General features: G+C 43.6%; 1 protein-coding gene across 4 annotated transcripts in view; it reads left to right on the top strand.

The window, feature by feature from the left end:
• Positions 1 to 22,907, top strand: part of DNAlig3 (DNA ligase 3) — a 108,364-nt gene that overhangs the window by 63,076 nt on the left and 22,381 nt on the right. For all 4 annotated transcript variants that reach the window (XM_068390099.1, XM_068390096.1, XM_068390097.1 and 1 more), the window contains exons 16-19: positions 5,117 to 5,263; positions 20,919 to 21,065; positions 21,440 to 21,658; positions 21,805 to 21,951. In XM_068390099.1, the coding sequence (XP_068246200.1) occupies positions 5,117 to 5,263; positions 20,919 to 21,065; positions 21,440 to 21,658; positions 21,805 to 21,951 (660 nt within the window). The remainder of the gene's footprint in view (positions 1 to 5,116; positions 5,264 to 20,918; positions 21,066 to 21,439; positions 21,659 to 21,804; positions 21,952 to 22,907) is intronic.

Raw genomic sequence — 22,907 nt, 5'->3', positions numbered from 1 at the left:
TTGAAGGTTTTGTTTACATACAAGAGTGGTATCTGGCCGACAGTTGGCGCTGGTGGGCACACCCGCAACCTTCATAGCGATCGCTCGCGAGTTTTTTGAGTGTGTTTTCTGTCGAGCCGCAGAGTTGCAGCTATTATATATTCACCGGGTAAGTATATTCAAAAATTTATTTTATAATTAAAATATCATATTTCTTAATATTGTCTTTGTAAGAATACAAAGAAAAAGTTTGAATGCCCGCATCTAAAAACTATACTTATTGACCTCCAAATTCTATCTTTTCCCTTAGTTAAATTTATAGCATTGAAATTTGTTATATAACTTAGAAAGACATTATAAAACAATCAAGTGTTGCCCTTTTTCCAATTTTTGTTTCATTTTTTTTTTTCTTAATTTTTTTTCCCTGATTCATAGGGTTTATTTTTTACTGTGATAAATAAAATCATATAGGCTATAGCAAAAAAATTACTTTTAGAAAAATAAACTCTTCATTTAATTGGAGGTCTACATGAGGTCTATATAGGGTAGTAATCCCAGGTCTTTAATATTAATTATCAAGGGAGACGATAGAATTTGGAAAACACTTATTTTCAGGATAAATCGGCCTGGCGTCGCAAAACCAAAGGTCAGATACAAAAATCTTATGCAGTTTGGAGATGTCCTAAGTCACCTTTTCAAGTGGAATGAATATCAATCAAAGTCCTGTCCTTAAAAAACGGCATTAACCGGCCAACCCCCTTAAGGTCAAAGGTCAAGCTAAAGATCAAATTCCAGTCATCAATAGTACGGCCACAATTTTAATCGTACAGTAATGAAACATGCAGGGATTTTAAACTGTTACACACAGCTGGAAATGATTAAATTTGTGAAGGTCAAAGGTTAAGGTCACGGACTAGCAAAACGTCTGTATCACGTGATTAGTCATAAGTTTGTATATCCATGTCACAGATACTTCAATCTTGCTTCATGTAGTATTTGACTGTATGAAAATCCAAGCCAATTAATACATTTTAAGGTCAAAGATCAAGGTCCAGCAGAAGGTCTAGAAATAATCTACCGCGGCGGAAGTCTGCACTCTGAGTGCCCCCCTAGTTATTATTATTATTATTATTATTATTGTTGTTGTTGTTGTTGTTGTTGTTGTTGTTGTTATTATTTTTATTATTATTAGTATTAGCGAAGCTACAACCCCAGTTGGAAAAGCAGCATGCCATAACCCTAAGGGCTCCTACAGGAAAAATAGCCCAGTGAGGAAAGGAAATAAACAAACTACAAGAGAAGGCTGGGAGGAACGTAGAGAGAAGAGGTCCCCTTTTTTGTTTCATTTGTTTGATGTCGGCTACCCCCCAAAACTGGGGGAAGTGCCTTGGTATAAGTAGTATGTATGTACAAGAGAAGTAATGAACAATTAAAAGGAAATATTCTAAGAACAGTAACAACACTAAGGGTAGGTTAAGTGAAATTTGGAAATCAAATCGCCTGAAATTACATATAAAAATCAGACTATATATCTGTTCAGTAAGATCGGTGTTACTCTATGGACATGAGTCATGGTATGACAATGAAACAATCTTCAATAGATTTAGTAGATTTGAGAACAAAGCCCTCAGAAGGATATTGGGAGTTGAATGGCTGGACAGGATTAGAAATGAAACTATAAGAGAGATAACTCGAGTGCCATATGTGGATGAAATCATGATGAAGGGTAGATAGAGATGGTTTTGGAATGCTCTTCGCACTCCCCAAGAGAGATTAGCGTACCAAATGTTCACCTGGGTTCTACAAGGCTCTAGAAGAGTTGGAAGACCCAGGCCTACATGGCTGAGGACTATGAAGTGCGAAGTAGGAGATGATGAATGGAGAAGTATTGAATTGAAAGCTTGATAGAGACGACTTCTCGAAACCTAACCGAGGCCCTTTGCGTCAATAGGCATAGGAGATGATTATGAACAACATTAGAATATATTTTTCATATATAGACTTTAAAAAGATATTTATATCAGCGAAAAGCAACGTGCTATAAGCCAAAGGGCTCCAACAGAAAAAATTCCCTAGTGAGAAAATGAAATATAGAAATGAACTACTAGAGAAATAATGAACAATTAAGCTGAAATATTTCCAGTACAGTAATAACATTTAAATAAATATTTCATATATAAACTTTAAAGAGAGATTTATGTCAGCCTGTTCAATGTAAAAATATTCGGTGTAAGTTTGAACTTTTGACTAACTCTTGATTTGGTGTTTAAGGTGGTAGTCCTTGTGGTTTGGTAATACTCTATAAAGTAAAGAATTTTTAAAGATTAGATTTATTTCAATACTTATCCAGACTAAGAGTCTTAAGGTATTAATCTCATGAAGTGAAAATGTTTTAAAGATTAAATTTATTTCAATATTTACCCTAGATTCATTGCATCCCATCCTCTCCACATCCAGTGACAATAAATCGAGAATGACATTTCAAGATAGGGACATTTAGCTATTAGGTATAAGGTAGGGAGTTAGTCATTTAAACCCACTGCTAGTTCTTTGATTTTTAATTTGTCAGCCAAGCTGTGTTTGCAAAATGTATAGTCTGTATAGCGCAATGATTGGTAGGTAGGTGTATTGAAATATTAGATTTTATTTCAATTAAACTTGTCGTCGGCGCCCACTCGTGTCCGAGTATTGGGTTCTGTCGTTAGCCATGGTGGAGGAAACGACAGAATGCCAGTAGCTGGGTATATTGTTTTGGGTGGTCGTGGTTTTGCAACGGCCACGCACACACACTTGGCCCACATCGTTTTTACCGCGGCTCAAGACATATGAGACAGGCGGCTTCTCCGATGTTGGTTGCATCGGGCTGCCGGGTTCTTGTTATGTCAAGGCCCGCCTTGTTGCCTGCCCGACAGGCATTGCCCTCTTCCACCGGCGCTGGGAAGCTCCGCCGTTGGGGTCTTGTTTGGTTTGATTTTGGAGTTTTCCTTCTCCTAGCCTTTGCCTATATTAAAATAAAGAAGGCCTATAGGGGTCCAGTCTTGGTCTGGTCTCTCAGAACTGGCCTTAGCGGTATGGTTGAGCCTGCCAGGGTGGATAAACTACCCCACCGCCATTGCCCAGCCCATCATTGAGACACTCAAGCCCCTCTACTGCAGCAAAGTGCTGGACCATCAGGTTAGGTTATCTATAATCATTTTAAGCCTAGACACATCATTGTAAGGTATATAAGTTTTGCAAAAACAATTATGGTTAGGATTTGTACGCAGCATAAGATAGGTTATAATTATTTTACGGTTTTTTTCGTATTCAATACAGTATCTATTTATTGTACTCCATATACATTAGATTATTAGGCATTTGATATGTTTTCTATCTTTGTATGCTATTTAAATTTGATTGAAGTGAAAGGTATGAATAGTAATGTTGATACCGTATTTCCCATGTCATAAGATGCACCCTTGAATTAGCAAGGCAGTTTTTTGGACCAAAAAATGAGGATTTTAAAAGCTTAGCAACAATTCATAGTCAACATTCTAGTGTGATTTCTGTCTGGCACAGTAACTTTTCTTATTTGGTTTTATTATGAAATAATTAAACCTATATTAATTAGCTATATGCTGATTAACCCAATTTTATTACATATTCATACAAGAAACCACTTTACTAGTCGTAGTTTCCACCGCAACTACCGGTACATGTTTAGTCGTGGTATTTGGTGTTTCAAGTGTTGCTAAATTTTCTTAATCAAATTTTGGTGAAGAAGTAAAATTCAAGTATTACTGTATCAATCAAATTCCTCATATAGCCTACAAATTTTCACACAAAATTTAATTATTCATCAAAGAAGTCTAGAAATGATTTTAGGTGGAATACTTTTGCTACTGTATATGTGACTTTAGGTCTAGGTACTTTTCTGCTAACTTTGTAATACTGCACTCTACTAACAGTGAGATGTTTTTTCCAAGGTCATATTCAGCAACTGTCTGTTGGTATTATTTTGGAACCCAGGCAACAAGGTCATTATCAAAATATTGCCTTATTACAAAATAACAAAATATGAGAAAATAGATATATACTGCATAAACAACTAATAGGTCATAGTGTCGTCTGCTACGACACCACTAGTTGGCATGTTTGCTTGTAGAAGGGGGTTAGCGAGTCATCAGCTGATTAAAAAAACAAACAAATGATTTTCTACTGTACTTCATTAAATGAAGTGCAATATAAAATTAATTAATTTATTACATATGAATGATAATTGTAAGTTTATATTTTATATATCATGAGTTTGAGTGCTTGTATGTCATCGGTTGGATGTTTAAGGGGGCATTTTTCAGGAAAAAATGTGCGTCTTATGACACGGGAAATACGGTATTTTTCTTATGTAAGTTTGTGAAGAAACTTTCACCATTACCATAATTCTGTACAGTACTGTATACATTTTCAGAAATAAGGAATAGTAATAATATTGTTTTTAAGAAAATTAATTCCAATTTCAAGTGAAATAAACTTATTTTGTATTACTTGAAAGACTATCAAACTATTTTTTGTTATTAATATTCCAGATATTTTCCAGTCGTAGAGTTTCATTGTATATTGATAAAATAAACTTTACTGCATGTACACAATTCGTTCTTTTTGTACTGCATTGACAGAATATGTTTTAAGTGATATCATATAAATTGTTTAGCTAAAAGGCTCTGGTGGCCTATGTGGCTAAAACGCGTTAGTTTTTTTGGTCGCTGCAACCTCACCATACTTGTGAGCTAAGAATGGGGGTTTTGTGGGAGCCTATAGGTCTATCTGCTGAGTCATCAGCAGCCATTGCCTGGCCCTCCCTGGTCCTAGCTTCGGTGGAGTGGGGCATGAACGCTGATCACATATATATGGGCAGTGTCTAGGGCCTTGTCTTGCTTGCTAGGGCAATGTCACTGTCCCTTGCCTCTGCCCATCTTTAAACCTTTGATGAATGCTTAGTGAATATTTAACACAAAAGTCTTTTTATTAAGAAAATATATACTCCTCGGAAGGTACTGTGGGTGCTCTTGTAAAGTTGGTATAATTTGTACTGTACATAAACTAATACGTATGCATGATTTATTAAGACACTTAGTTACTGTATCACATCTATTTCCAGGTTCACACTGGTCATGATGATGCAACTCTGGCTCGGTTACAGAATGAGTTAGATATGGTTAAAATTAGTCAGGATGCTGATCGTGTTCCATCTTGGTTGAAATGTACAAAACCTATGGTACCTGATTTTGTTTGTGCAGATCCTAAGGTATGTTCTGTTTTATATAAATGGGTTGTACAGTATGTATTTCTGGAGTTTTCAATATATTCCTATTTTAATTTAAATCTAAAATATTCTGATATATCTGATCTTATAAACTCTAATAACATTTTGTTTGTCTTGATGGTGGCATGATAGAGGTTGTTACTTTTCTTTGCTACACCAGTCATAAAGAAATGTCATTTCTAAGAGAATTGATAAGACTTTGGACTTTCCCCCGTTCAGAAAGGCAATCAGGTTTGAATTATATATCTGTTACCTACAAAGTCATGGAGATTTGGGGAAATCAAGCTGAGGAAAACATCCATAAAACTGATTAACTCTACTAATATACAATAGAAATAAACTACTGAAGTTAACTCATCCGTGTCAAAAGTATAAGGCCTAAAACCAAATAACCTTAATAAACTAACAGACTTTTCCAAATAATATTTTGTAAAATATTGATTTCATGCTCTACTAAACTGTGGATGATACCATTTCTATTGATGGATTTTCAAAGACATTAAAAGTAGTTTCACCCCTGTCATAAAATCCAACTTTCAAGATGAATTATACTCTTTATCCAGCTTTTCGTGAGCTTTAATTAATAAGCCATTAATAAGAAAAGACATAGCATTCTTAGATAGAAGACTACAAATTATTCTAATTCCACAAAAAATCAAGGACACCCATGTTTTTTACTAGTATGGAATGAAATGACCTTAGCCTAAATGCACATTAGACAAAAAAGTTGGGAAATGATACCCTACCATTACTAACAAGAATCCCTTTGCATATTGTGACTTGTTAATTCTCAAAGCTCATCAATCTCTAGGCTCCCTTTTACAGCAACTATAAGTAAATGGTTTTTGTTGAAACAAATGTACAGTGATGCCTCAGGATACGAAAGTAATCCGTTCAGGATACGGTTTCGTATCCTGAGTCGCGTTTTACATGTAAATAGCCTAATCCGTTCCAAGCCTTACAAAAAGTCACCTTCTCTTTCATAAACACGCTAAACTGTAGTAGTAAACATGCAATGCAGCCATTTCTATCATTCAGTAATTAACCCAACCGTTAAAAACAGCCTAATCCATTCCAGAAACCACCCTGAGATTATTCAATAATGTAGTTATAGCCTAGTTATCCCCTCCAAGCCCTAAGAAAACGGTCCATTTTCTTTACTACTGTATAAAAGTTACGGTACTATATGTAAAGCATTTGGATCAGTGAAGGTGTATTGTTACCTGTACACCTAAATTAAGGGTTGATACCTTGAAAAAAAAGGTACTGTACTCTCAGCGACTGAGTTGGGATCTCGTAAGCTTTTCGTATCCTGAAAATTTTTTCGTATACTGGGGCATAAAAATCTTTGTATCGCTTTTCGTATCCTGAATTTTTCGTAAGCAGAAACTTTCGTATCCAGAGGTATCACTGTAATTGTTTTTAATGCAGAATTAATTTTGTACTTAGAAAAGTTATTTTCACACCAGTTGCCGGTACTACCTACTAATGGGAGTTTTTTTTCTGTTTATGTAGTTTTTGTAATTCATACAGGAAAAAAAATGTCGCAAACAAAGCGAGTGATCTTAAATGAAATGCCAAAATATTTTAAAGATATGTCACCCAACCTGTAGCTCAGTCATTCCCTAACCATAGATTTTGGAACGGAGGCAGTGGGGGGGAGCTGCTGATATTTTCGGCGGCGGAGTCAATAACTCCTATACCAATAAATATATTAAAATGAAATTTCAAGGGATTTTTTAGCTATATATAAGCTTTGTTCCTGCCAATTTTCCTGTTCATACCTACTATAGGCATGCCCTGGGTGTCACTTTTGTTCGTAAGTGATGACTTTTAGCTAAAAATTTGGTGAGGGAGAGCAAACTACTTTACAGCTATCCAAATCATTTTCATGGGGTTTGATGGGTGTTATGTGAACTTCATTCATATCTATTTTCTTATTGATACTTGGCATAGAGAAGTCATAGTAGAAATTTTTCTATATCCACCGGAGGCTGATTTTTTGCAACGCCATAAATTACTCGTAGAATACTTCACATTTTTCAATATTAATCTTACCCGATGATCATGTAGCTGTCAACTCTGTTGCCCGACAGAAATCTAAGGTCGGGATACGCCAGCGATCGCTATACAGGTGGGGGTGTACACAACAGCGCCATCTGTCGAGCAGGTACTCAAGTACTTCTTGTCAACAAGAACTCAATTTTTCCTCTGTCGTGCCACCGGCAAGACCTACTTGGATACGCTGTTGATTCTGGAGTTGTTTTTCACGATTTTGGTGATGTATTCGCTCTAGATTTTAGCCTTCGCTATTCAGGAATCTTTATCATTAGCTTAGCAAGCTTTTTGATTAAATTTGGATTAATTGTTAACGAACTTTGCTAGATTTTGGAATTCCCCCTTGACTATTTCTACAATTCAAGATGTCTGACCAGTCTCAAGTCCCTAAGTACAGGCAGTGTAGCGTTAGGGCTTGTTCTAGGCGTCTTCCGAAGGCCTCCATAGATCCTCACACCGTTTGTTCCAATTGTAGGGGTAAATCCTGTCAATTGGAAGATCGATGTGAGGAATGCGCTGGGCTTTCGGAATTCGATTTTAACGAATTCCTTAAAAATGCACGTAGGCTAGAGAAGGATAGGATCAGGAGGAGTTCTTCTCGCTCTTTTGATTTTTCCTCTCCCCATGCCCCTCAACCTATTCCTTCCCCTGTAGTGGTGACTCCCGACCCTGCTACTAGTGCTCAGCCCTCCATGGCGGACATGATGCGTGCCATTCAGGCTCTTGGTGACAGAGTGGAGTCATTAGCTAATGACCGTAATCAGCTTTTGGCAGATGTCAAAGAGCTGAAAGCGCAAAGTGCAGTGGGAAGTGTTGTGAGTGCAAGTGAAGTGAAAAGTGTCAGTGTCAGTGTTGCGCATGAGGGTACATCTGTTCGTGCCAGTCGTCCTCCCAGTCCGGGACCTCTTGCAAGCTCCCAAGCCCAGGGGAGAAGCAATGTCGAAGGACCAAAGGGTTCGGCAGGCCTTGATCAGCGTACGGATGTACCCTCAGTGGTTGCGGACGTATCTGTCAGAGATCGTCCCATCCACAAACAGACGAATGAGCCCTATCATTCCTCGTCTGTGGAAGAAGTTTCGAGGAAGAAACGTTGGACCAAGGTCTCACGACCTCTCAAGCGTAAGGTCCCTTCCGAGCGAGTCCAACGGCCCAGGTGTAGCCACTGGGTCAGTTCGGACTCGCCGCAGTCTTCCGAAGACTGCACACCTCCCAAGAGAGGTAGAGTGGTTCCGCAGCAGGCAACTACTCCGTCTGTTGCCGCACCAACCACGGTAGATCCTAAGTGGTCCATGCTGCAGACTATGCAGTCTCAGCTTGCTTCCTTTATGCAGGAGTATCGTGCTGAGAAGGTTGACACGGCACCAGTTAACCTACAACCTGCCACGGTTGTGCGCTCAGCAGATACTGCGGCTGCCTGCTCCCACACTCCACCTGTGAGAGCTCCACCACCGATGCGCAGTCCACCCTGCCAGACGCATGTTCATGCTGCACCCTCCGTTGACATGCGTGAGCTACCGCATCAGCAGTGGGAAGGTGCTGTCGAGCTGCCGTGTTTTGACACAATGCGGCATGCTCCGCAACCCATGCGGCATGCTCCGCATCCCATACGGCATGCTCCGCAACCCACGGCAGTCCCTCCCACGCACCAGCACTCTGCTTTTGTTGTTGCCAGCTCGCAGACTGACCAGCAGCGGCATGATGTTGGATCCGCAGCAGCTACGCATGCACCCGTGCTGCCGGATTCAGCCGTTCTGCTTTCTGCTTCACCTTTGCCACTATCTAGGTATGGAGATTCAGAGTCGAGCTTTTCGGGCTTTTCCGTCGGCCCCAAGGATCAGTCAAGCCCTAGAATGCATCCAGAGCATGCTGAGAAGGAACCGATGTTCAGTCAGGCAGTGGATGAGTCTAACAGGGACACTTTCATCGCTGGCCCAGTTCATCGAGTTAGGGAGACTTCACCTCCGCCCCCTTCAGTATCATCTAGCTGCTCACTGGAGAAAGGACATGACGCTAGAGGCGGTCTCAGTGCCTATTTCCGAAGAGATGAGGTCTACACTGACGTGGTGGAAGAACAGCATTCTTCTCAAGGAAGGTCTACCATTGGCTGTTCAGACCCCCGACCACCGTCTCTTCTCGGACGCATCGGACACGGGCTGGGGTGCGACACTGGACGGACAGGAATGCTCGGGCACGTGGAATCAGGAGCAAAGGACACTTCACATCAACTGCAAGGAGTTTTTGGCAGTTCATCTGGCCTTGATAAACTTCAAGTCCCTCCAGCTAAGCAAGGTGGTGGAGGTGAACTCCGACAACACCACAGCCTTGGCGTACATCTCCAAGCAAGGAGGGACTCATTCGAGGAAGTTGTTCGAGATCGCAAGGGACCTCCTCATTTGGTCAAAAGATCGAAAGATTTCGCTGGTAACGAGGTTCATTCAGGGCGACATGAATGTCATGGCAGATCGCCTTAGCCGGAAGGGTCAGGTCATCCCCACAGAGTGGACCCTTCACAAGAATGTTTGCAGCAGACTATGGGCCCTGTGGGGTCAGCCCACCATAGATCTATTCGCTACCTCGATGACCAAGAGGCTCCCGATGTATTGTTCTCCGATTCCAGACCCAGCAGCAGTTCACGTGGATGCCTTTCTTCTCGATTGGTCCCATCTAGACCTGTATGCGTTCCCTCCGTTCAAGATTATCAACAGGATACTTCAGAAGTTCGCCTCTCACGAAGGGACACGGTTGACGTTGGTTGCTCCCCTCTGGCCCGCGAGAGAATGGTTCACCGAGGTACTGCAATGGCTAGTGGACGTTCCCAGGACTCTTCCTCTAAGAGTGGACCTTCTGCGTCAGCCGCACGTAAAGAAGGTACACCCAAGCCTCCACGCTCTTCGTCTGACTGCCTTCAGACTATCGAAAGACTCTCAAGAGCTAGAGGCTTTTCGAAGGAGGCAGCCAGAGCGATTGCCAGAGCAAGGAGGACATCCACTCTCAGAGTCTATCAGTCAAAATGGGAAGTCTTCCGAAGCTGGTGAAAGGCGAATGCAGTTTCCTCAACCAGTACCTCTGTAACGCAGATAGCTGACTTCCTGTTACATCTAAGGAATGTAAGATCCCTATCAGCTCCTACGATCAAGGGTTACAGAAGCATGTTGGCAGCGGTCTTCCGCCACAGAGGCTTAGATCTTTCCACCAACAAAGATCTACAGGACCTCCTTAGGTCTTTTGAGACCTCAAAGGAGCGTCGGTTGACCACACCAGGCTGGAACCTAGACGTGGTTTTAAGGTTCCTGATGTCAGCAAGATTCGAACCGCTTCAGTCAGCCTCTTTTAAGGATCTCACATTAAAGACTTTTCCTCGTTTGCTTAGCAACAGCTAAAAGAGTCAGTGAGATCCACGCCTTCAGCAGGAACATAGGTTTTACATCTGAAACGGCTACATGTTCCTTGCAGCTCGGTTTTTTGGCTAAAAACGAGCTTCCTTCTCGTCCTTGGCCCAAGTCGTTCGAGATCCCAAGCCTGTCCAACTTGGTGGGGAACGAACTAGAGAGAGTACTTTGCCCAGTAAGAGCTCTTAAGTACTATTTAAGACGTACAAAGCCATTACGAGGACAATCAGAAGCTTTATGGTGTTCTATCAAGAAACCTGCTTTACCGATGTCTAAGAACGCAGTTTCTTACTACATCAGGCTTTTGATTAGAGAGGCCCATTCTCATCTGAAGGAAGAAGACCTTGCTTTGCTGAAGGTAAGGACACATGAAGTTAGGGCTGTCGCTACTTCAGTGGCCTTCAAACAGAACCGTTCTCTGCAGAGTGTTATGGATGCAACCTATTGGAGAAGCAAGTCAGTGTTCGCATCATTTTACCTCAAAGATGTCCAGTCTCTTTACGAGAACTGCTACACCCTGGGACCATTCGTAGCAGCGAGTGCAGTAGTAGGTGAGGGCTCAACCACTACATTCCCATAATCCCATAACCTTTTTTAATCTTTCTCTTGAAATGCTTTTTATTGTTGTTTTTTGGGTTGTACGGAAGGCTAAGAAGCCTTCCGCATCCTGGTTGATTTGGCAGGTGGTCAAATTCTTTCTTGAGAAGCGCCTAGATTAGAGGTTGTGATGAGGTCCTTTAGTATGGGTTGCAGCCCTTCATACTTCAGCACCTAGGAGTCGCTCAGCATCCTAAGAGGATCGCTAGGCTCAGTAAGGAAGACGTACTTAAAAAGGCAGAGTAATGGTTCAAGTCGACTTCCTTACCAGGTACTTATTTATTTTATGTTTGTTATTTTGAATAACTGCTAAAATGAAATACGGGATACTTAGCTTCTAATGTTAACATGTATGCTGGTCTCCACCCACCCCCCTGGGTGTGAATCAGCTACATGATCATCGGGTAAGATTAATATTGAAAAATGTTATTTTCCTTAGTAAAATAAATTTTTGAATATACTTACCCGATGATCATGAATTTAAGGACCCTCCCTTCCTCCCCATAGAGAACCAGTGGACCGAGGAGAAAATTGAGTTCTTGTTGACAAGAAGTACTTGAGTACCTGCTCGACAGATGGCGCTGTTGTGTACACCCCCACCTGTATAGCGATCGCTGGCGTATCCCGACCTTAGATTTCTGTCGGGCAACAGAGTTGACAGCTACATGATCATCGGGTAAGTATATTCAAAAATTTATTTTACTAAGGAAAATAACATATTTAAATAAAATTTTCAGGGATTTATGGGAGGGAACATTGCCCATATCAATTTTCATGGTGATATCTGCCACAGAAAAGCCACAGCAACCGTTTATTTCGGTATGGGTTTAATGGTTATTTTTGGCCGTGGAGTAAATTGTTTCTAGAATAATTCAGCTGATACTTTTGGTGGTGGGGTCAATAACTCCCATACCAATTACTATATTCAAATGAAATTTTAAGGGATTATTTAGGTATATATAAGCTTTGTTTCTGCCAATTTTCATGTTTATACATGCTATAAGCATGCCTTGGCTATCACTTTTGTTCGTAAGTGATGATTTTTAGCTAAAGAATCAGTGAGGAGCTGCAAACCACTCCTAGTGTTTCACAGATATCCAAATGATTTTCACAGGGTTTGATGAGTGTTATGTAAATTACATTCATACCAATTTTCATATCGATACTTGACATGATTAAAGGTCACAGTAGCAATTTTTCAATATCCGCGGGAGGCTTTAAATTACTCGTAGAATACTTCAAATATCTAAATGAAATTTGTTCCGTAACTGGAATGCAAACCACGATATTTAATAGGAGTATTACTTTCGGCGTAGATGATATGACGAGCCATTAATTTTTAACGAGGGTTAACTACCCACTCCGCTAGTTAGCAGGGGGGGGGGGTAGGGAGGGTAGCTAGCTTCCGCTCCCCCTCACACACCTGTGATTGAGCTTACTTTGCTTTCGGCTCGGATGGTGAACAGATGTTACCGCTCTTCATCCTCCCCGACCATTGGCAGCCATTAATGCTTCTTTGTTTTCTCTTTTTCTCTTTTTCTCTCGGTGTGTGTGTGAAGTTGACTTCTGCGACCATGTGCACCTGCTCTGGACTCTTCGGCTGCCCTTGTGGGACACATACGTCGGATGTCAAGACTGATCCTCACACCCTTTGTCCTTACTGCAGTGGTCAACAGTGTGATAGTGTCAACAAGTGTAGTGAGTGCAAGGAGTGGTCTTCCTCCCAGTGGGAGAGGCTTGCGCAACGGCGGAAGAAGTAGTCCAAGCAGGATATTTCTCCTTCAAAGGTTGCTTTAAAGGGAGAAAAACCCAAGGCCTCTTCTTCCGTCTCCCAACCCTCCTCCAAAGCTCCTACTCGGTCGGTCTCTTACGAGAGACCGTCGAGTAGTAGCATAGACCAAGTTATTTCCAACCAACCATGGGTCTTGAGAGATGAGGATGCTTCCCCTGGCGAAGCAGCACCACCTCTCCCCCCCGTGTGAGGCCTTGTCACTAACTTCAGATTTGATCCTCCTTGGGGCTCAGGGGTTCGCCCTCCAAGGAGGTCCTGCTACAGGTTATCCGTATGGGTGCTTCTGTTATGCAATCGTCATCGCCGTCAGAGGTAAATCCCCTGACTCTTGTCAATGTTGTTGTGTCAGAGGTGTCTCGTGCGGCGTCATCCATCTCCTCTGCCACTCCAAACTACAGCTGTAGCTCCTGACCTAGTTTCCCCCGTTTCTGACCATTCATCGAGGGGGAAACCAAGTTCATCATCGGTCACTCCTGCCAGTGTTTCTCTCCCTTGGGGGAGTTCACTTACAGAGACTCCTCTTCGGTGGACTGCTGACGGTCAGCTTGCTGATCCAACGGCCCCCAGAGGGCGCATCCGTCGGAAGGCTCGCCTTCCTCTTTGCCTTAGAGGTCTCCCTGGTGAAGAGGCGCCTCTTTGGTTCAACGTCATCACTGCAGTCCCCCGCAGAGGAGCCTCCGTCAGAACTTCATTCATCCATCACTGCACCTGCAACCAGTCTTGTGACTTCGGTCCTGGACCTCTCTGCAGATCGTTTGCGATCTCCTTCGGTGGATGGTCTATCTTTCAAAGGACACATCGACCATCCATCCAACAGACCTGGCGACCTTCCATCGCTGTTCCTGTCGCTTGTAGAGCCTAATGTAGCTCCTCCAAAGTGCGCAACTGCGTGCCATCACTCTCGCCCTGAGCACCATGTGTCTACGAGCTCAGACCAGCGCTCACCAGCAGCTCGTCATTGTACAACGCTTCGGTGCACCACTCAACCTACTCGCCCTCACAGATGGCAGCAGCCTCACGCGCTTGCGCGCCAACTTGCGCTCACGCGCAATCAACCTGCACAACAGCGCTCTCCTGCACGCCACGCGCCCACGATCACCTGCGCACCCTGAGGGCACACTCCCAGGGTCGCCTACGCGCCAGCACACCGCAGCTCACTTGCGCTCTCCTGCGTGCCCACTCTCTCCTGCTCCTACGCGCCCTGCGCCAACGCTTGCCTACGTGCCAGCACCCTTCTGCGCGCCAGTGCTCACCTGCGCTCACCTACATGCCAGCATTCAACTGCCCGCCAATATGTGCGCCCTACATCGCTTGTGCGCCAACCAACGCGCCAACAGATTCCTGCGCGTCATCACTCCCCAGCACACAAGTCAGTAGGTGAGACGACAACCACGTTGCCGCCCTGACCTACACGCTAACTTTCACCAGCACGCCAGCGCTTGCCAGAACATTCGCGCTTACCTGCGCGCCATCTATCTCCTGCACGCACTCACAGAGATGCACGCGTGTGCCATCTCTCTTCTACGGATGCGCGCCAATACTCTCCCATGGCGTGCGCACCAATACTCTCCCATGGCGTGCGCACCAATACTCTCCCGCAAGCAGGCGCGCGTGCCAATACCCTCCTGCACGCGCTTGCCAACATTCTCCCTTGCGCGAGCACTGTTTATTCTCCCTTGCGCGAGCACCGTTTATTCTCCCTTGCGCGAGCACCGTTTATTCTCCCGTGCGCGAGCACCGTTTATTCTCCCTTGCGCGAGCACCGTTTATTCTCCCTTGCGCGAGCACCGTTTATTCTCCCCCGCGCGCGCGAGCGCTAAAATTCTCCCTCGCGTGAGCGCCAAAATTCTCCCGAAGGTAAGCACGCGCACCAACAGGCACGGACACAGATGCATCATCCAGCAAGGTCGCCATCGCCTCATTCCCCTCCCCACAAGCGCATACCATCACGCACTGTGGGAGAAGGGAAATACTTTCATGCAGAGGGGTTCAGGATCCCTAAATTGCCTTCTAAAGCGGACCCACCTATCACAGTAACTCCTCCTAGGGAACCTTCGGTCCCTTTCCCTTCAGGGGATCTGTCTGGCAGTGCGTCTGTCAGCCAGCAGTCCTGGTTCAATGCCTTTGTCAGAGCTGTAACACAGGCTTTCAAGCCAGTCCTGGCTGATCGCTCATCAGAGTGACCTATAGCTCTAGACCTAAGGCACAGAACTATGGTTTCCTCTACCCCTTTGAAGAGGAAAAGAGGAGTTGCTGACGCGGTCACTTCCCCGAGGGCAAAGCTGACTCTACGCAGAACATCGAGGAGCGTTCCTCCTGTTTCTCAGAGAGACTCTCCAGCCCTGTCAGACGAAGATCTCCCGTCACCTAGGGAACCACGTGAAGAGAGAGAATCCCCCATCGCACCAATGGAGGAAATCTCTTTTCACGCCGAGAGTTCCCAGCAAGCTGATATCAGAAGGGACATGCCACACAGGTCATCGATGTTGGAGTCTTACCTCTTTCCCCGGGAAGGAATCCAAAGACTCCAAAACTCTACCGAAGTCCTCCACTAGGGCTAGAATGGAGACAGCCAGCCACTCAGTGAATGTCCACGACTCACCCCAAGAAGAGCCTATGGGGTTAGAAGGAGACTTCGCTGCAAGTCTTACAGCAGGAGGAGACCAGCAGGAGTCAGAGCACGCTTTCTGGCAGGCTCTGACTCTAATGATGTTTCTTAATGGGCTCTCCGACCCAGAGATACCCCCTCAAGAGGGCAAAGACACGGTTCTAGACCGCGTCTTTGGTACTCAGAAACCCTCAAAGACCAGTGCAGCCCTGCCCTGGTCTCAAGGGGTGAAGAGTAGCAGGGACAAGATCTCCCAACAGCTCTCTGAGTTTCCTTCTCCATCTGTGCCGGTACCATGAACAAGCTCCTCCCACCTCCTCGCGTACAGCAGAGGAGGTACTTCGAGATCCTGGAGGAACAGAGTTCATCTCTTCCTATTCACCACTCTCTGGAAGAGCTAACCAGGCGAATCCCTCTTGAGAGACACTCCAACCGGCAGGTTTCGTTCTCGGCAACTGAGATCCTTAATCAGGAGAAGGTCACAAAATATGCTATGCAAGCTACTTCGTGGCTGTATATCTGGTTTGGGACCTTAGGTATCCTGATACGATCCGAGGATTTTTCCATGGAACGTACCGGGAAAGCTATGGAAACCTTCCTACTCTCAGGTACTCGCACTATCGAGTTTCTTGCCCACCAAGTCTCGAACTTGTGGGCAAATACCATCTTGAAACGTCGGGATGCAGTGTCTGAGAGGTTCCACCAGAAGGTCCCAAGTGTCGAGATAAATAGGCTCAGACATTCCTCCATAGAGGGGTCCCATCTGTTTGAGCCTAAGTATGTGGAACTTGCTGCTGAGAGGTGGAGAAAGTCTCATTAAGACTCCCTCCTCCACAGGGCTTTAACATCTAAGCCCTATAAACCTCCAGCACCACAGCAGTCCCGTCCAACTAAGACCACGATGACGACAAAAACAGCAGCGAAGACAGTGGTGTCTAAGCCCTTTCTTGTCAAGGACAGGAAAGGAAGCAGCTGAGGCTGCAAACGCTAGGATAGGCAGTCCCCCTGCATTTCCACCAGTGGGGGGATGCCTGCTAAGTTGCGCAGACAGATGGAAGCAACTCAGTGCCAATTCCTGGACAATCTCTGTGATCAGTCTAGGATATCGCGTCTGGTTCATAACATCTCTACCTCCCCTGACCAGGAATCCAGTGTCACTGAACTCCTTTGCCATGGGATCGGCAAGGGAGCAAGCCCTTCGGGCAGAAGTCCAGACCCTGTTGAAAAAGGGCGCTCTCTAAGAGGTCCTCGACGGATTTCTTCAATCGACTCATTCTTGTAAAGAAGGCGTCTGGAGGCTGGAGACCAATCATCGACCTCTCAGCCTTGAACAAGTTTGTCAAACAAACTCCGTTCAGCATGGAGATGGCAGACATGGTCAGACTAGCAGTAAGACCGCAAGACTTCATGTGCACATTGGACCTAAAGGACGCGTACTTCCAGATCCCAGTCCATCTGTCTTAAGGAAGTACTTAAGATTCAGCCTAGACAACAGAAAGTACCAGTTCAAGGTACTGTGCATCAGTCTTTCCACAACACCACAAGTCTTCACCAGTCTGTTTACCCTATTGTCATCTTGGGCACACAGGATTGGCATCCATCTCCTCCGTTACCTGGACGACTGGCTAATCCTAGCAGACTCGGTGTCAACCCTTCTTCAACACCGAGACAAACTTCTGAGACTTTGCCAAGATCTGGGGATCATGGTAAATCTCGAGAAGTCCTCCCTGCTTCCTACACAGAGACTGGTATACTTAGGCATGATCATAGACATCAATCTCCACAAAGCCTTCCCATCAGACGATAGGGTAACAAGGCTGAGAAAGGTCGCAAGACATTTTCTCAGATGAGAACTTCCCGCCCAATCGTGGATAAGTCTCCTCGGTCATCTTACATCTCTGGCCCGTCTAGTTCCCAATGGTCGCCTCAGGATGAGATCCCTCCAGTGGCGGCTCAAGTTCCAGTGGAATCAAGCCCACGACTCCCCGGACATCCAGATCCGCATGGGACCTGAGGCACTGTCGGACCTTCAGTGGTGAGTGACAGACGAGAATGTACGAAAGGGAGTGGACCTTCTCGTCCTCCCCCCGAATTTGATGCTGTTCTCAGACGCTTCGAAAAAAGTGTGGGTGGCCCACGTGCTGCACCACATGACCTCAGGCCTCTGGTCAGAGTCAGAAAAGCACCTCCACATAAATCTCCTGTAGATTAAGGTCGTCTTTCTGGCCCTTCAACAGTTCCAACAGTTCCTGGCAAGCCAATCAGTGGTGGTGATGAGCGACAACACCACAGTGATGGCCTACATCAACAAGCAAGGAGGTACTTTTTCGCAGCAACTATCCCTTCTAGCATTAGAGATACTGAGATGAGCTGAAATCCACTCGATACCACCATGGGCACGCTTCATTCCTGGCAAAAGGAATGTGCTTGCTGACAACCTGAGCAGAGCATCTCGGATAGTGAGTACCAAGTAGTCTTTGGATCATCTAGTAGCCAACAAAGTCCTGACTTTGTGGGGTTCTCCGACTGTGGACCTCTTCGCAACGGCCCTGAATTTCAGGCTCCCACTGTACTGTTCCCCAGTCCCAGACCCCAAGGCTCTCTGGCAAGATGCTTTCCAACAACGGTGGGACAACGTCGACATTTACGCCTTTCCCCCATTCTGTCTGATGGGAGGGTACTGAACAAGACCAGAACATTGTTCAATCTTTCAATGACCCTCATAGCTCCGCTATGGCATCACCCAGAATGGTTTCCGGACCCTCTGCAACTCCTAACGGAGCCTCCAAGAGAACTCCACTACACAATCTACTCAAACAACCACATGCCAACATCGTCCACAAAGCTGTAGCTTTGCTACGACTTCACGCTTGTAGACTATGCAGCATCTCCTCTCTGAGAGAGGATTTTCGCAACAAGTTGCGAACAGGATGTCTGGATACCTGCGAAAATCATCAGCAGCAGTATACCAGGCAAAGTGGAAAGCCTTCTGTGGTTGTGTTGTGGAAGGGGTATCTCTCCACTCGATTCCACTATTCCAGCAATAGCGGAGTTCCTCGTGTATTTGTGCGAAGAAATAAGCTTATCAGGCTTAGCAGTGAAAGGCTATCGCTCAGCCTTAAGTCTCGCCTTCAGACTGAAAGGAATGGACATTTCTTCATCACTAGAACTTTCTCTACTCATACGGAGTTATGAACTTACCTGCCCTCAGTCAGGAGTGAGATCATGGATCGTGGTTTGAGTTCTCAGGTCTCTCAAGAGACTTCCCTATGAACCATTACGCTAGGCAACAGATCGCCACCTGACTTAGAAGACGATGTTCCTGCTAGCTTTGGCCTCGGCTAAGCGAGTCAGTGAACTTCATGGTCATATGACATCGCCCATTCAAGGGGATGGGGAGAGGTAACGTTCAGCTTCGTCACTGAGTTTATTGCTAAGACTCAGAACCTGGGAGTAGCGGATCCTTGATTCTACTCCTTCCGGATTTCTAGTCTCCGTACTGTAACAGATGACCCAGACCATCTCTTACTATGCCAAGTAAGGAGTTTAAGGCTGTACTTTAAGAGAACAGCCGCAGCCCGTCCTCGTGTGCCCGCACTATTCGTCAGCACAGGAAGGACCAAGAGGAGGGTCACCAGGAACACCATCTCAGCGTGGATTTGCAGGGTCATTGACCTGGCACTGAATCCAGACCCTCCTCTGTCACGTCGTCCCATAGCTCATGATGTCAGGGGCATATCTACGTCCCTGACCTTCAAAAGAAAGTACTCGGTGATGCAGGTTCTTCAAGCTGGGGTGTAGAAGCATCAGAACACGTTCACATCCCACTACCTGCAAGACGTAACCCACAGGAGACTTGATACGTTTTCTATCGATCCTGTGGTGGCTGCACAACAGCGGGTTTAAAACCTCAAGCTCCTTATTGGACAAGTAGCAGAAGGTTCAGGGCATTGTTACCCAGTTTTAGTCTGCATGAATGAAAAGGTTTGACTGGCCCTTATTCTTTTCTTCATTCTCCCCTCTCTTAGGGAAAGCAGCATCGTGGGTTCTCTGCATAGCTGACCTCAAACCACTGCAGGTAAACCATGCTCCTTTGTGTACCTAGTATTAAGATTAATACTGTTGCGTCCCCATACCCTGATGAGGTGGTACTGGGAAAGTCCTGATGCACAGTTTTTCCATCTAAAGAACTCGGAATAACTTTACCAGGACAAGTCATACTTCTACATACCTTCACACACACAGCTTGCGAAGGCCGCGATCCTTGCGTAGAAAGGTTTTAGCGAGGCGCAAGGACTCCTTATCCCTTGAGTGCTGACACACTCAAACAAGGAGCCCCCAGGTAAAGCCAAAAAGCCAGATTTGCTTGGACGTCCACCCTTCCTAATGGGTGAGTCACCCCTATTAAATAGCGTGGTTTGTATTTCAGTTACGGAACAAATGATAAATTTGTAGATAATTTGTATTTTTCATAACTATACAAACCTTAGCTATTTAACCAAACTTGCCTGCTAGCCCTATCCCCCTTGAAGTCCTACCTCCAAGCAAAGTGAGCTCAATCACAGGTGTGTGAGGGGGAGCAGTAGGAAGCTACCCTCCCTACCCCCCGATAACTATCGGTGTGGGTAGTTGAACCTCATTAAAAATTAATGGCTCGTCATTTCAATTACACCGAAAGTAATATCCCTATTAAATAGTAAGGTTTGTATAGTTAGGGAAAATACAAATTATCTACGAATTTGTCATTTTCAGGGATTTGTGAGATGGATATTTACTTTGTCCCTAACAATTTTCATGTTGATATCTGCCATAGAAAAGCCACAGCAAACGTTTAGTTCGATATTGGTTGAATGGTTATTTTTGGCGTTGGAGTAAATTGTTCCTAGAATGATTCACATATCCAAGTGTAAATTTCAGGGATTAATGGGAAACATAGTTTCTCTGTTTCTACCAAATTCTATGGTAATATGTACAATTGAAAAGACACAGCTATCATGTAGCCTTCTTAAATAGCAACATTACAGTGAAATCCATGATAGTGAGCGACATCGAGGGACAATGCCGATCTCATAAACATTATCCGTCCTGAGTTCAGTTAGTATAGAATATCCAAGATTGTATTTAAGAACATTGAATTTTTAATGAAAAGTAAATGGCTGTTGATGTATGATTTGTAGTATTTAATCATTACAGAAAGCTCCTGTATGGGAAATTACTGGTGCAGAATTTACAAGGCATCAGATTCATACAGCTGATGGAATTTCAATAAGGTTCCCAAGGGTCACAAAAATTCGAGATGACAAATCTTGGGAAGAAGCTACTTCATTATCATATCTTCAGGTAATTTTGAATTTTTTTTTTTTAGGATTTTATAAATCCTTTAATTAAACATGATGTTATATCCAGATTTTCTGCTCTCCTAGCCCAATACTATAGCTGTTCAGTGTTAATACTGCATATGATTGAAGATTTAGCTTGTGGGACACTTGAGAACTGTTTGATCTGTATTCACAGCTGAAATAAGTTATATGGGACATTTCATGACAAAAAATGAGTAGAGCCAGTATGGGTTTAGTGGGGGAAAACAGCTTTGTTTAATAAAATGTTTTCACTCAATTTAGATATTTTGATTTTGTGTCCAACCCTTTTTCAAAGCTTTACCAGTTTAAAAAGATTAAATATAGTCTAGGAATATATAAGAAGCATTTTTTCAGGAACTTTACAAGAAATCACGGGAATACGGAGATTTTGAAGTTTTAGGCTCTGATGCAGATAAAATTGATGATGATAATGATGATGATGGTGGTGATGATGAGGGCAAAGACAGTAACAGTAAATATAGTAGTTCAGGCACATCTACCCCTGTCAAGGCATCAAACATTGTCCCACAACGGACTCCTTCACCCAGTAGTGCTGCTAAAACTAAAACTAAGGTATTTGGTGTTAAATTATTTTGAATAATATTTACTACACTGTAATAACTTGTGGTTAATAATGATTTTTTTTTCTTATAAATCAATGACTGCAGTATATTATAAAGTAACTATTCCAAGTAAATATCAGTATAATTATTGTTTAGGTACAGCCAACCATGAAGGCATTTTTCAAAGGCAGTCCTGAGCAACCTAAAGTATCCAGGGATAAAAAGAGTGAGATCAAATTGGAACCTCATTCTAGTAAAAGAAAATCGAATGAGTCACATCCTCATTCTCCTGTAACCAAAAAGGTTAGTTGGTTTGTCACCTTTCTAGGAATATTTATTCATTACAACTTTAATCTTAAGGTTAAAAGTAGATCCTTATTCATTGAAATTATTATTATTGTTATTACTATTTTTACTTTTATTATTATTGTTGTTATTCATAAATGGGCACACAATTTTAGAAAACATAAAAAAGGCTGTTAACTTGATAAAGTTTCCATGAGTAGAATGCTGTTTTAACTGATATATTTCATATGGCGATATGAATTTTCAGGAATCCATTATACAAGTCCCAAAATGAAGACTGCCTTAATCTAACTTGAAATCAATTTAGCAGCTATTTTCTAGGGTGGCTAACAACTAGCTGGTAAAACTTATTGCTTACTGATAAGAATTGATTAAACTGTCCAATTGAATAAGTTTTGGGGGCTTCTGGGGTGTTTTGTATCATACTGACACTTGTGATAACAGAGCTATGGTCATATCAATTTCAGTCTTCTAAAAAAGTGGTGTTCTACAGACAGGAACTGTGATCATAGCTGCTGTAGTAACTAAGGATACTACCAGAGCTATTGAATCGAGCTGATACTGAATTTTACTGGAACTTGTACCAAGAGAATTGTATCAGAACAACAAGAGCTACTCCAGTAATCAAGATGTTAGCTACCCTATTTTAAAAATTCTAACTGAGAAAAATCTTTGAAACACTTGATTGTTCTTAATTGAATTCTGCTTCTCTAAGATCAAGCTTGCTAAGTACTCCTGCAGTTGTTCTATCTGCAGATATTCATGCACTGCCCATAGGTGGGCTTTTAGATAATTCTTTCACCTTTGGTCAGTTACATCTAAGGATTCCTATGCTCCCAGGCATTCTTCGTCAATTTTGCATCGTTCTTTGATATCTAAGAATCAACAATGAGGCCACTGGTCCAGGAAGTCAAAGGATACCACCAATCCAGACTTCATTAGTAATCAGCCTA

This window comes from Palaemon carinicauda, chromosome 16 (assembly GCF_036898095.1).
Source record: "Palaemon carinicauda isolate YSFRI2023 chromosome 16, ASM3689809v2, whole genome shotgun sequence".
NCBI classification, from domain to species: Eukaryota; Metazoa; Arthropoda; class Malacostraca; order Decapoda; family Palaemonidae; genus Palaemon; species Palaemon carinicauda.
This window is presented reverse-complemented; position numbering and strand designations above follow the sequence as displayed.